At 34.8% G+C, this 15,978-nt stretch overlaps 2 protein-coding genes across 2 annotated transcripts in view; both read left to right on the top strand.

Annotated features, from left to right (window-relative positions):
- Positions 1-2,308: 2,308 nt before the first annotated feature.
- The window catches only part of LOC140047435 (uncharacterized), a 49,861-nt gene continuing 36,191 nt past the window's right edge, over positions 2,309-15,978 (top strand). Inside the window, exon 1 of the mRNA XM_072092469.1 lies at positions 2,309-2,361. The gene's annotated coding sequence lies outside the window, so the exon portion shown is untranslated. The remainder of the gene's footprint in view (positions 2,362-15,978) is intronic.
- LOC140047440 (uncharacterized) lies at positions 7,583-12,028 on the top strand. The gene is made up of 3 exons (XM_072092473.1): positions 7,583-9,527; positions 9,747-9,889; positions 10,050-12,028. The coding sequence occupies exons 1-3, from the start codon at positions 8,646-8,648 to the stop codon at positions 10,345-10,347; spliced, it is 1,323 nt and encodes a 440-aa protein (XP_071948574.1). The 5' UTR covers positions 7,583-8,645; the 3' UTR covers positions 10,348-12,028.

The following is a 15,978-nucleotide window of genomic DNA, read 5'->3' as shown; positions in this document are numbered from 1 at the left end:
CAAAGAAATATTTTGGTTGTGAAGGTCGTTAAATTCGTTGCCGGCAGCATTACTTCTTTTACCAATTTTACCAATTAAGCTAACATAAAAAAAATAATAAAATGCCTCGCAACTCTGTAACTTACTTTATGACTATTTCGAATTAAATGCTAAATGAGTCAGCAGTTAATTAAAACCACAATTTTCAAAATTCATTTTCATTTATCCACTATAAACTGTACAATAAATAATAAATATAAAACAAAGAAAGTAATTATAGGAAATTTTCAGAAAGAACGGAAAAACAAAACTATACGAAAAATTATGATTTGGCCTTAAATTATGGAAAATACGCAATAATTGAACATAATTAAATAAATGAACAGTTCCACGACCCATATGACAGGTTTTTCCCAAACACAGTGTGTGTTGGCCTCCTTTTGTACCTCATCAGGAGAGATACATCTCCCTGCTTCCATTTTCTTACAACACTTTTTACGCATCAGGACTATACATGAAAAATAATTTTAATCGTTAATTATTAGAACAAGATCAGTATTAATTTAACAGTGAAGTACTTTCGATTAACAACAAACAAAATCTTCAAAATATATTTAGGAACCATGGCGGTACGGTAACTTTTATATTTTCTAGGCCCCCAACAAAGTATGATGGCGACGAACCACGCACTTCATAGCGTGACAAGAAAGCGCTAGGCCCACTAAACATTCCATCGCGTGGTGAATTTCCGCATCTGCCATTGTCGCTATGGCGTGACGTAGTTGAAGTCGGACTTGCGCGAAGAAAATTATGTAATTTGTATACAGTTGTAAATAAAGATGATTTTCATTATTATAACATATACCAATGTATATTTAATTAAGCTAATATAAAATAGATATTTCATTCTTCAATATCTGGCCAATATAACAACTCAATGACTGTTTCGTTTTTCATAAACATCGTTTAAAAACCATTTAGTCGACCATTTAGTCTGCCCCCTCCAGGACTAAAAAAATCGATCAAAATCCGTCTCGATTTAGTCGAGGTTGGCCTGAATTAGTCGGCGATTTAGTTGAAGTTCGGTTTATGAATTAAAATGACGTCATTTTTTTAGTTTTAGCTCGAACTACGACTAAAGTCCGGTTTAAGAATACGGGCGTTACTGTATCTGTGCGCGGTATAGTAGGCCTAATGGGGACTGCTGTGCATTCTGCCTATTTACAAATATTCTCTTCCAGACTGGACTTCTATAACGTATAAATATGGATATTGTATACGATGAAATGGGACTCAATTTTAATTTTGTGGCAGAAACAACATTTAGTATGAAATAAGGGTGTTGCTCGGGCCACTAGGGCAACACCCCTGGGTCCGCCCCTGCTAAATATAACCTTGAGAAAATCTATATATATTCATATTTTATTATAAAAAGACAAAACGGTTAAATTCAACCAAAAATCGATTGACTTCAAGTCAATTTACTATTTTTCGTTTTCTTCATGTACAATTTTTGTTCAAAGTGAACTAGTACTGTATGTGACATTAAAATGGCATATTCAACAAAAATATTCTAAAAATACAATATATTTTTTTTAATCTGATGAACATTCCATAATTAAACATTCTAAAACCGCCTAAACGTACCAGATTCGTCTGACGAGCCCCAGGCGCCGAGTTTGTCCCTGAGCCATGACGGGGCTCTAGGTACCCCTATGCCAAGTGGAAGAGTCTATCGTGCAGTTCAGATCTTCCAGGTTGGTAACTATGTACTCACAGCAAGTATTGTAGTATGTTGTTTTTACTCGGGGTACCCGAGTCAAACTTATTCATTTTCTCCTCTTCCTCCATCTGGACAGTATTGAGTAAAAAGTGCGATTTTTAAAGTACTACTTCTCCCTTATTCGTTGTAGTATTGAGCTGGGATTTGGAAGGAATATACTACCGGGACATGTCCTCAAATCTATAGAGCCGGATTTTTAAATTTCAAACCGGATGCAGCCATATGACGTCTCGAAGATGGTACCATATAGCCGTATTTGGTAGGTTATTGATGTGTATGTGACGTCACATCCCGTCTTATGACGTCAGTACAGCTTCATTTGCTGTACCCCGAGTATCGCACATTCGTGCTTTTTACTCGGGGTACCCGAGTCTAGGACTTACTCATTTTCTCCTCCTCTTCCTCCATCTGGACACTATTGAGTAAAAAGTGCGATTTTTAAAGTACTACTCCTCCCTTATTAGTTGTAGTATTGAGCTGGGATTTGGCATGAATATACTACAGGGACATGTCCTCAAATCTATAGAGCCGGATTTTGAAATTTCAAACCGGATGCAGCCATATGACGTCTCGAAGATGGTACCATATAGCCGTATTTGGTAGGTTATTGATGTGTATGTGACGTCACATCCCGTCTTAAGACGTCATTACAGCTTCATTTGCTGTACCCCGAGTATCGCACATTCATGCTTTTTACTCGGGGTACCCGAGTCTAGTACCATTTTTACACTATCGACTGAGAGAGGAACACGAGTTGAACTCGGAGGCAATTTCCATTTACACTAGCCAAAAAAACTGCGAGATGAACTCGAGTTGCGCCCATTTACACTACATCGATCACCCCGGTGCTGTCAATCAAATCACTATTGCAAGCGCACACGTGGAACTTAACTGACTAATGGTTTAAATGTTAAAATACTGGAACATATCGACAAATCTCATATAAAAACATAATAATCCGAATTTACACACAATTTATTTAATTTTGAATGTCACGTCCAGTGTTATATTTTCTTTGTGGCTATTAAGATTATCATTTATTATTTAAAAATTAGGGCCTAACAATTATTTTTATTTTTAAAATGACTGCATTTCCGCCTTGTAGACTGTACGTACAAATAGGCCTTAAATTGTTAGGTTGGCGTGAAAATAGGGTAGGTACGGTAAGTATTTAAAATAAAAATGTATTTGTTAATTAGCATAACAATGTATCAATGAAGGAAAATTATTATATGGTAGGCCTACTTTTTCAGTTCCTAAAGACGTCAGTATTATATATATTTTTCTCTTTTTCAATAATTAGGCCTACATATAGAATCGGCCAGGGTAGAGTTACACAAATATTACATTATTTTAGGCTTTCTGGTAAGGTAGAATGCACACGAAAAATTTCAATATTTTCAGCAGAAAAAAAAATCACAAATTTGTTTTTGCCTTTAAATATAAATAAATAAATAATAAAATAACGAACAGCACAATATATCGTAAAATTATTATTTTAAGCAAAAAGGGTGTATTTTAAGCAAAAAACCTATTTTGTTCGCATAATATATTGTATTTCTGTGACAAAATGTTACATTTTCACGTCAATGACCTTTAACAGCTCGGTGTTGAACCACAAAAACCGTTTACACTTCTTGTCCCCGGTGTAGATTCGACTACACCGGAGAAGGTACACCGGAAAACATTCAGCTTCGTTTCACCCCGGGAAGACCACACCGGGGTGGTTGGATTTTCCCATTTACACCAGTCAATAAAAACCACAACACCGGCGTTTAACGACCCGGTGTACTAACAACTGCGGGGTTACACCGCTGTTACAGTGATAGTGTAAAAGGGGACTCCTCTTCCTCCATCTGGACACTATTGAGTAAAAAGCGCGATTTTTAAAGTACTACTCCTCCCTTATTCGTTATAGTATTGAGCTGGGATTTGGCATGAACATACTACAGGGACATGTCCTCAAAGCTATAGAGCCGGATTTTTAATTTGTTGTTAATTAATTTGTTTAATTAAGAAGCCACAATGTGTGACACACACCACAGCGTTATGTAGTTATATGGTTATATGCGGATTCTTGGCGTAGTGGTTATCACGTTTACTTAACACGCAGAAGGTACCTGGTTCGAGCCCGGACGAAACCTTTTTTTTTAACTTTATGGTGAAAAGTACTGTATACGCAATATGATAATTATACAGAGTATATCTTATTTTTATTATTTTTTAAAATACTTATTTTGTGTAATCGGTAATTATCACTTTTACACATGTTTATTTTGCTTTGTGCTTATTACCATTTATTTGTAATTTAAATGGATTAAAAAACTTTCTGTAACCCACATTTTTAATGTAAGAGGTTTCGTAGTGTAGTGGTTGTCAAGTCTGCTTAACACGCAGAAGGTCCCGGTTCGAGCCCTGGCGAAACCTATTTTTCTTTAACTTTCTAACTGTATACGTCTGTATACAGCTTCTTTCGCTGTACCCCGAGTATTGCACATTCGTGCTTGTTTGTTAATTAATTTGTTTAATTAAAAAGCCACAATGTGTGACACACACCACAGCGTTATGTAGTTACTAGCAATTATACCCGCCCCAGGGCGGGTTTCAAAATTAGTTTAAAGCCTTCTCAACACCCGACGCCAGTATCTGTCTATACTCACCAACCTCCACCCTTCTTCAATACCACCCCATACTCTTTTTTAAAAACAAATTCTTCCCAGTGGTGGACAAATTCAATTCAACGTAAGCTTCAAAATGAGAGGAGTATACATAGCTATGATGGGTCTAATAATGGTTGAAGTACGTTGGAAATTGTGTAAATGAATAGGTGTCATATTGGCTGATAATTAAAATGTCTAATTTAGATACTGCGGGCCCCCAGCCTTCTTTCTCCTCTCACCACCCCAGCCACAATCAACAAACCTTAACTCCTCCCCTAGACAGTTCAAATATAGTAACTTTTCCTAGTACAATTTCAAGCAAATAGGCTACTTCATTACGCCAGTATTTTCGCTCTTCTACCTCCCCCTACAAACACACCCCAGATACACTGGGTGATGTGTTGAAGACGGTTCCAGTACAAATTATGTTATTATCACTCCCAACCCATAATCCCTCAGTGGCAGTTTTCAAATGTAGTTTAAAACATTCCAAATACAGTTTCGGTAATGGTGATAGGCCTGCATCCCCACCCCAAACTCCCAGCCGCTTCCCAGGAATAATTAAATACTTTAATATTTTCCAAACACAATTCTGGTCTACGCAAAACCCCACTATCCCCTGAACCACAACTCCCAACCCCATTCTCCCACAATGGACGTTTTTTTCTTGGAGGCATCGTGATGTAGTTGAACACAGTAACAGTAAACAACGTTTGTATGTTCACACAGGAATGGATGTCTGTAATGAGAAAATCCAAGATACCGATACATAGCTAGATATGCTTAAAGTACTTTGCTAAATGTGTAAATGAATAGGTGTCATATTGGTTAATGAATAAAATATGTAAATCTATATACGCCTTGCTGAGGATAATTCAAATACTGTAAAACTTTTGTAGTATAATTTTACAATTCGATAGCCTACAACCCCGAGCCCTAGCAAAAAATGACATCACAAACCACCACACCACCCCCCCCCCCCACCCCTCCCACAAAAACCCCAGAATTCGGGGGAATTTTTTTAAATGTAGTTTAAAACCTTCCGGGTACAATTGCCATCATTTTGATACCCCATACGTATGGTTACGTGCAGAAACAGAAATTTGTATAACGAACAAACATCGAAAGTGGGGGTTTTGACCACATTTTGGTCCCTAACATGGATCCTAGGTTGCGGATGATGTTGAAATATAGCTTAGAACATTCCCGGTACAATTGCGGTCATTTTGATACCCCATATGTAAGATTACGTGCAGTAACAAAAATTTGTATAACGAACAAACAGACAAACAAACAAACAAACAGACAGACAAACAGACAAACTCTCTCACTTATAATATAGATATTCGGCTTCTTGGCGTAGTGGTTATCACGTTTGCTTAACACGCAGAAGGTACCTGGTTCGAGCCCGGGTGAAGGCTTTTTTTAAAACTTTATAGTGAAAAGTACTGTATACGCAATATGATAATTATACACAGTAGGCCTATATCTTATTTTTATTATTTTTTAAAATACTTATTTTGCGTAATCGGTAATTATCACTTTTACACATGTTTATTTTGCTTTGTGCTTATTACCATATTTATTTGTAATTTAAATGGATTAAAAAACTTTCTGTAACCCACATTTTTAGTGTAAGTAGGTTTCGTAGTGTAGTGGTTGTCAAGTCTGCTTAACACGCAGAAGGAACCGGTTCGAGCCCTGGCGAAACCTATTTTTCTTTATTATTATTATTATTATTATTTATTGCCAAAAACCAGTTACAAACAAACAAAACACAGAAACTAAGGGAGTAGGCAGGAACCTAAAAGTGAACCTAATCACTATAACAAGAGTTCAGGTTCCGTACTCCCAAAGTAACAACAATGATATAAAATAAACTATATAAAAATATTTAAAAAACAAATAGACGAATCAACAGTGTCAATATAAAATAAACGGATAAAATACATAATAGTCGATTCAACAAAGTCAATATAAAACATGTGATTTAAGTGAATTTAAAAATATTTGAAAACTGTCTAAAATTAAAGAATTTTTAATCATTTCCGGTAATTCTTCCCACAACCTAGGGAATATATTAATAGCGGAATGATGAAGACAATTGGTTCGAGCATAGTGATGAATGAACTTAAGTGTATCAAGGTGACGGCCATTAACAACTAAAGATTGACGAACACTACTACAATCAACCGTTCCAATAAGTGATTTACAAACAAAGGATAACTTTATGGTGAAATATACTGTATACGTAATATGATATAGAGTATATCTCGTTTTATTACTCGGGGTACCTGAGTCTAGGACTCTCATCTTTTCCTCTTCTTCTTCCATCCGGACACTATTGAGCAAAAAGTGCGATTTATAAAGTACTACTCCTCCCTTATTCGTTGTAGTATTGAGCTCGGATTTAGCATGAATATACTACAGGGACATGTCCTCAAAGCTATAGAGCCGGATTTTTTAATTTCAAACCGGATGCAGCCATATCACGTCTCGAAGATGGTACCGTATAGCCGTATTTGGAAGCGCGGTTATTGATGTGTATGTGACGTTACATCCGGTCTTATGACGTCATTACAGCTTCTTTCGCTGTACCCCGAGTTATTGCACATTCGTGCTTGTTATTAACATTCCGTCTGAGAAAAAACCCGTATTATACATGCCATATTGGTAAGAAAATTGGCTGGAAATCACTACGGGATGTATTCTCTTGAAAAAATGTATTAATTACTATATATTTCGTGCTTACAGAGAGAATCGTTACATACATATACGTTAAATCAGGGAGGTACAAGATCTCGTACAAGATACACTCATGCTATAGTATATTTATTTTGTGTGTAATTCTATACGTAGAATTTTTTTATTGTGTGCGCGTTGATTTTGTTAGAAAAGCGCTAGTAGTATATAAGGGAATACAGACCCGAATGAAAGGTCATACCCCCAGGGCAGGAGTATTCCAGACCCGAATAGAAGGTCATACCCCCGGGGTATATTTCATATTTCTATTGTTTAATTTCCAGGTATTGTAATAATAATTAGTGAAAGGTCACTCTTTGTACCAGACCGGAAAGGAATGTCATATCCCCAGGGTATATATTATTTTCTATTGTTTAATTTCCTGTTATTGTAATATTAATTAGCGAAAGGTCATTCTTTGTTAGAGAAGGGGGTTTGTTATTTTGGCGGGGTTTTCGTTTTGGCCTGGGTTAAAATATATTAGTGAAGGTAGTTCTTTGTTTGAGGATTGCTATTGTTATTTTTAGGCGGTTTGACCATTGCATAGGTCTCTTTTGTTTAGTATTTCCTAATTTCTTTTGTTCATTGTTCTTTTTGTTTGGTACAATAGTTTTGTTTTTTATATTTTAGAGCCGTTTCTCTTTAGACATTGTAAGAAGAGGGACTGCTTTTTGTGACCTTTCCAGTTGTTTCGTCTATTTTATCGTAGAGTTACAGTATTTCGCTATGTCTGGAAGTATAGATTTTTCGTTAGGTAGCTGTGTAGATACAGTTATAATTATTAGCGATGATGAGGAGACTGTTGTTACAGGTAACGATATCGGTGATCGGTACATGCGGACCAATGAGGGTGTACCCGCCGGTGTTGATGAAGGAGATGAGAGGGGTAGCCGGGCTACAAGTTGTATATTTACGTACGTAGATGAGGTGGAGAGAGAATTTTTATTGAAATTGGAATATTTAGCCAGAGAAGTGTTTGTTTCTCAAATGTTAAACATGTGTTGGATGTTAAGTAAAGCGGCTTGTTATGGTTGCGAATTTGATAGGCCTGGTCAAAAAGATCATGACTTCTGTTTAATGAAATCTCCAGAAGAACAGATTGATTATTTTTATCGGGAGGTTCTGGATAAAGAGTATGTTACAGACGATACCGTGTACAGCGAGATGAATAAGTACGAGGAATATTCATTACCACGGTATAGACATTTTGTTTACTTTCTCGTAAATACCTTGAGTAATTCAGAGAACCTGTATAAGTTATTGTGTGAGGATATCTAAAACGTGTTTCGCACGTGCCACGGAAAAACGATTGACCGGAAAACAAACAGTTAACAATGCTTTAAGCCGCACGCGTTGTAGGGAGACAATTGATAGGAAAAACAATTAACAACGCTTTAGGCTAATTACTTTTAAAAAGGTACTTCCGTACTCAACTGTATATATATCGGAGCTGATTCAAACGCAGTTTTAAAGTACCAACGATGACTACCTCCTCGAAGTTATTGGATCCTAGAACATTTTTCAACGGTCAAACAAACGATTTGAGTAAAGCAGCGAAGCCGTCAACAAGTAAAAAATCATTTCACTCTGCCTCAGGAATTAGCGCCATGGATTATGCCGAAATGACCGGTGGTGAACCAAAGATTCCAATAACTTCAACGAATCGGATTTTTCTGTCTGAAAAACGCCATGTAGTGGCCCAGCGCTGGGGTGAAGTTGTTTATGTATGCCTTAGAGAATTTTATCAAACGGAAGAAAATGGTGCCTTCAAACCTGGACCTCTAGGTATTAATTTACCCGTTCTGCTGTGGCAAAAACTTTTTACCAATATTGATTTAATTCTTCAAGCCCTAGCCGACTTGCAAAGAGACATTAACTTGGTGGAAGCAGTAAGAATCCCACTTTCGGACATACTACATGTGGTAGTTAGTAGCTGGAAAGAAGAGCAGTTTGTATGTATTCGCCATTGTTACCAGGCCGAAGAAGGAGGCGAGTTTAAACCCGGCAAAAAAGGTATAAACCTTCCAAAGAGACAGTGGTACAAGTTAATTGAACAACACGGTGAAATTCAAAAGATGATTGAAGAGGTTGATAATGATAATGCGGTTACCGTCGATGGTGGTGGTGACGAAAACGATAACGGAGGACGTTTATTCAATTCAGAGCAACAATTGCTATCCCCTGATGGGTTATCTGTGCAAAAGATAACAGGGGAAAATTTAGATTGTGATTACCTTCAACTTCTTGATAAAGGAACAGCCGATACATTGTTTAAAAAATGTGAGGAAGAGATTGACTATTTTACCGGTGATCTTGCAAAGGTGAAAGTGTACGGAAAGTGGTTTAATATTCCTAGAAAACAGGTTAGTTCCATTATGTTTTTATCCGTGGTTTTGTATTAATGACTTGTTAATTACTTGTAGGCCTATATCGTTTCCTTTGTTTTTCTTTATTTACCGCTGGGTAGCTATATGTGTAATTTACTCTTTTACTGTAAATGATTTTATTTGGGCGTGTTCATTTACATCTCGCCAAATAAGATTCTTAAATTACTATGTAATGTATGGTTTTCCCCTCTGTAGGTTTCGTTTGGCGATTCGGGCTTAACTTACAAATATTCAGGCAATACAGTACCAGCTTTACCGTGGCCACCATTCCTGAAAGATCTCCGCGATCTTTTAAAAACGGTTACAGGACATTACTTCAATTTTGTCTTGGTCAATCGGTAAATATTCTTGTTTATTATTTTGTTTGTTTTAATTCTATTATGCAAGTGTTATTTTACTTACATACATCCCCCCTCCCCCAATGGATAATTGGGTGGTTTTTTTTAATCTCATGTTAAAATACTTTATTTTCTATTGTATTTTGTCGTTACTCTATAGATATGCTACTGGCAGTGATTACATTGGCGAACACAAAGATGATGAAAAAGACATGAATCACTTTAGTCCAATCGCCTCTGTATCATTGGGGCAAACACGTATGTTTAGATTTCGACATGGTGATGCGCGAGGTAAGAGTCCCAAAAGAATAATTGAACCAGTAACTGTTGATCTTAAACACGGTACATTATTAATGATGAATTATCCCACTAATGAGTACTGGTACCATTCACTGCCTAAAAATCAATCCATCAAGCTACCAAGAATAAATCTTACGTTTAGAGATATTAAAAGATGAGAGAAATTTTACGCAAACATTAGGCCTAACAGTCTTTAATAGCGATTGCAGATTTCAAGAACATCAACTGTTCATGATCTGTTCTCATATAGTGTAGTAGTACCAGTTAAATTACTTTTGTGATGATATTTCTACAAATGGTTGTATTATTGTATTGAAGTTAATTCACTTAGATATAGGGCTAATTCCATTGATCGTTAATAATAATGTGATTGTTTGTCATTGTGTGGATAATTATTAACTTTACGAAACAAATAGCTGTATTATTGTATTGAAATTCACTTAGATCTATACCTAATTCCATTGATCGTTAATATTCATGTGATTGTTTCCCATTGTGTGGATAAAAATTAAATAATCTCTTAAAAGTAAATTGTATTGTATTTCTAATTGTTATAAATACATGTAACAGTTTCTTATGTTTTTAACAAGTGTGCAAGTTTTTCTTTAAAGCGTTTTAACCGTTTAGTTAGTAATTTCAAGAGAAACAGGTACTTGAAACGGATAAATGATGTCGTAACGTAGGAAACGGACTGGTAGATTAAAAGAATCGTTATAGGCCTAATAACACTAATAATAACAAACATATATTTCGTACATGTATCGATAAGTTATCTAAATATGTGTGATTAATATTATTACAATAAAGACCATGTAGATCTACAGTAGTTTTACTGTAAGTGGTATTGTAAATAAATTTTGAATTCAATGGTGAGAAATAATAGATGTCTGCGTATTATTTAATATTACTTTTATCATAATTGCAAACACAGGTCGATCATAATTTGAAGGCAGAAAGACGTTTTGGTTGCCAATTGTATTTTCTTTACACTTAACACATTTTAACAGAAAAACAGAAAAGCTAGACATTCAACCGGACCCCAAACATTGAAATTTGTTTACAAACAGGTTATTTCCATTAGTTATTCTAAGGCCTACTTTTTTTTCTACATGTTTATCTTTCGACTATTTTTTAAAAACTTTTTTTATGAATCTTCCGCTGTTTCGTTAGCAATTTTACAGGCCTGTGTCTTCGCTCTGTAGCCTTTTAACGGTTCTTTGTAAATGTTCTCTTATTGATGGTTACCTATAGCTCTCTCACATCCCTTAATCTAGCACCATTTTATGAAAGATTCCTCAGTAAGGGGTTTATTACTGACGCTAGGTATCATCGACAGGGAATATTAGACAAAACATGACGTCACTATTTTTAAAAGGTTTTCTCATTCAAGAACAGCTGACGTCAATGAAGAATACGTTACAACACGATAACTATCGGACAGCAGCAACAAACATCAACCAATCACAAATCTGAGCTACTAGTTAAATAATAAATAAACGAAACAAAGACAAAAGAAAAGGAAATACACCAAACAAATCATTTTCGTCTCGAAGTTATATTAACGTAAATTTTTCCTTCACAAAATCACAGGAGACGCGTTTAACGTTTCCAATTGTAAAGCAGTTTCAAATTACGTCGCATCATACTGCTAGTACCTTACTGTAAAATATCTACCGATATATATATTTTGCTAGTCACTCATCATTTTATTACATCACATTATTCAACTCATCAGGTGTAATATCTTTACACAAATACTTTATATCTTTACTTTTTTTCTTACCAGCTCATAACAAACACGAATATTACTCTAAAGGATTTATACTCAATGTACCATAACCCCCCCCCCCCCCCACCTTTTTTTTTAAAGTCTGCATAGCGGCACGAGAAAACAATTAATAATGGGGATAAAAAGTTTGTCTTACATTGTTATACAGTAACCTGTGTTTTTCTCGGTTTACACCAACTCATTGTTTATAATTATGTATGTTAATGTCGATATAGTGTTTCTCTATTACAGTTTATTACCTGTTTATACTCGTAAAGTTTGCAGGCCTCCATGTAGTTGGTATATTTTGTAAAAATTGTAGTTATGTTTACTTTTTAAAAATCGTTTTATTTGCATTTTATCTCCTCCTGGTTAAAATGAGTGTGATGTTGCTTAAAAAGTTAACAAGTATAACCACTAAAACGGTTCATTACCTGTAGGAGATCATCAATATTGTAACATGCGGTAAACAATACAAATTAGTTTCACAAATCATTTAAACAATAACACTAACAAATTACTGGAATTTAAGAAAATAAAGGTGTACAGATTTTATTTCGATAAAAAAAGTGTACAAAAATAACTTTACAAAAAATGTACAGAATAAATTAACAAAAAAAAAAAAATTAATTCTTATAAAGGTGTACAGTGTACATTGGCCAGACATTCTTAAAACGAGGTGTACAGCTTTTATTTAAAAAAAAAGTATACAGAAATAATTTTACAAAAAGTGTATAGAATAAATTTACAAAAAAAGTTCACACATTAAACTCATGCTTATAAAAGTGTACATGTCGATGTGTACATGTGACGTGGCATTACCATTAAGAAACAAATACAAACCAAACATTTAACAGCTAAAACAGCATAGCGATCGTTTTCGTACGAAAAACAATACCTCCAGCAGGTATATCAACTTTAGTATTTTAAGTATAGGGCCTACACTTTACAAACACACACACCCTCTTGAATTGTAGGTACAGGCCTTTTGCCGTTCGTAATTCAAACAGTTCGGAAAATTGAAGTTAATATTCTGAGATTTATGTCTATGATTGCATTCTGCCTTCCCTCTCAGGAGCTTAGACTTGTCAACGGTCTAAAAGAGCTGTAATGCAGGATGCGAAACATAAAAGTTTATTAATAAACAGTATATTATAACGATAAAGAAACGAATGTACGATACACCAATATAACAGTACAATAACTGATTAACTGAAGACTTGAAGTCTACTGTATTCCTACAATCATTCAAGTAGACATTGTTTGCTGAGTGTATGATACTTTCTCCAAAGAGAATTCGAACGATGTGTTTGTTTTTTTTTTTCGGACGTGTTTCTACGGTTATCAGAACGGGTCAATAATAATAAAAAAAAAACAAAAAAAAAAACAAAAAACGAACAACCTACTAACTTCCAAACAATCAATACCTAAATAAGCTGAACCTAACCCACTAATTAATAATCTCTTCCATACATCAAAATCGGCCGAAAATGATCTGAACATTGAAAAGTGGACACGGTCGTCTGTTCTTCTTATCTGTTGCCACGGCTTGTGATATCCTCGTTGGTGATAAAGCCATGCGGTCTACACACTTATGATGACCACATCGCATAACATGTTCAGGGAACTTATTTTTCAACTCTCTGATACAATGTTTAAATACAAGTGGACTGGAAACCATTTAGGAATAGGGTTTTCTAATAATAAAAGTTGTGTAAAACTTTAGTTATGGCCAAGGGGAATTGGTCAAGACTTGGAGTAAATGGTCAAAACCGGTGGCAAATGGTCAAGACCGAGAGAAAAATTAATGTACACCATTTTATAAGTTTATAGTCAATTATTGTGTTAACATTCATTTATGAATAAACCTGTATACGTATTCAATAATAAAAAAAAAGAATAACTTTCTTATGCTTAATATCATGAATAACATATCTTTAGTGGTTAAGGTAATATATTATTTCTCTGTATACTGACGTCACACATATAGATAAAGAGAGACTGTCCATTAATAAAAGTTGTGTAAAACTTTAGTTATGGTCAAGGGGATTGGTCAAGACTTGAAGTAAATTATCGAGACTTGGAGTAAATGGTCGAGACCGGGGGAAAATGGTCAAGACAGGGAGAAAAATTAATGTACACAATTTTATAAGTTTATAGTCACTTATTGTGTTAAATTTCATTTATGATTAAACCTGTATACGTATTCAATAATAAAAAATTAATATTCCTTCACTTAATATCATGAATAACATATCTTTAGTGGTTAAGGTATTATATTATTTCTCTGTATACTGACCTCACAAATATAGATAAAGAGAGACTGTAACTAAATGTTTATCAATTATTAGGGTTACAGTGAGAGTTCTATGCAAACATTAAAAGGTCAATTAACGAGCCACCCAACTTAATTAAGTACCGGTACCTAACAAATGCGCTCAAACTCTATACAGGTTACAACTCTACAAAAGAGGACATTTTATTTTTAAACTAGGGTTAAACATGAAAAAGGTCAATTACTTAAAAAGGGTTGTGTCAATTGACACTTGAACTTTACATCTATACAAGTACGAATGGACAGTGACAATTTACCATAAACTCTGGTCAACCGTTTTATTGGGGGGGGGCTCTCAAATTTCGACGAAGTCGAAAATTGAAACTCCCATGCTTTTGTGACCAGAGTTTAAAATAATGGTAAATTGTCACTGTCCATTCGTCCTTGTATAGAGGTAAAGTTCAAGTGTCCATTGACACAACCCTTTTTCCAATGTTCAGAGTTCAAGTAATTGACCTTTTTCATGTTTAACCCTAGTTTAAAAATAAAATGTCCTCTTTTGTAGAGTTGTAACCTGTATAGAGTTTGAGCGCATTTGTTAGGTACCGGTACTTAATTAAGTTGGGTGGCTCGTTAATTGACCTTTTAATGTTTGCATAGAACTCTCACTGTAACCCTAATAATTGATAAACATTTAGTTACAGTCTCTCTTTATCTATATTTGTGAGGTCAGTATACAGAGAAATAATATAATACCTTAACCACTAAAGATATGTTATTCATGATATTAAGTGAAGGAATATTAATTTTTTATTATTGAATACGTATACAGGTTTAATCATAAATGAAATTTAACACAATAAGTGACTATAAACTTATAAAATTGTGTACATTAATTTTTCTCCCTGTCTTGACCATTTTCCCCCGGTCTCGACCAATTACTCCAAGTCTCGATAATTTACTTCAAGTCTTGACCAATCCCCTTGACCATAACTAAAGTTTTACACAACTTTTATTAATGGACAGTCTCTCTTTATCTATAATTATGTGTGACGTCAGTATACAGAGAAATAATATATTACCTTAACCACTAAAGATATGTTATTCATGATATTAAGCATAAGAAAGTTATTCTTTTTTTTTATTATTGAATACGTATACAGGTTTATTCATAAATGAATGTTAACACAATAATTGACTATAAACTTATAAAATGGTGTACATTAATTTTTCTCTCGGTCTTGACCATTTGCCACCGGTTTTGACCATTTACTCCAAGTCTTGACCAATTCCCCTTGGCCATAACTAAAGTTTTACACAACTTTTATTATTAGAAAACCCTATTCCTAAATGGTTTCCAGTCCACTTGTATTTAAACATTGTATCAGAGAGTTGAAAAATAAGTTCCCTGAACATGTTATGCGATGTGGTCATCATAAGTGTGTAGACCGCATGGCTTTATCACCAACGAGGATATCACAAGCCGTGGCAACAGATAAGAAGAACAGACGACCGTGTCCACTTTTCAATGTTCAGATCATTTTCGGCCGATTTTGATGTATGGAAGAGATTATTAATTAGTGGGTTAGGTTCAGCTTATTTAGGTATTGATTGTTTGGAAGTTAGTAGGTTGTTCGTTTTTTGTTTTTTTTTTTGTTTTTTTTTTATTATTATTGACCCGTTCTGATAACCGTAGAAACACGTCCGAAAAAAAAAAACAAACACATCGTTCGAATTCTCTTTGGA

The sequence above is a fragment of the Antedon mediterranea genome, chromosome 4 (genome assembly GCF_964355755.1).
Source record: "Antedon mediterranea chromosome 4, ecAntMedi1.1, whole genome shotgun sequence".
Classification (NCBI taxonomy): Eukaryota; Metazoa; Echinodermata; class Crinoidea; order Comatulida; family Antedonidae; genus Antedon; species Antedon mediterranea.
This window is presented reverse-complemented; position numbering and strand designations above follow the sequence as displayed.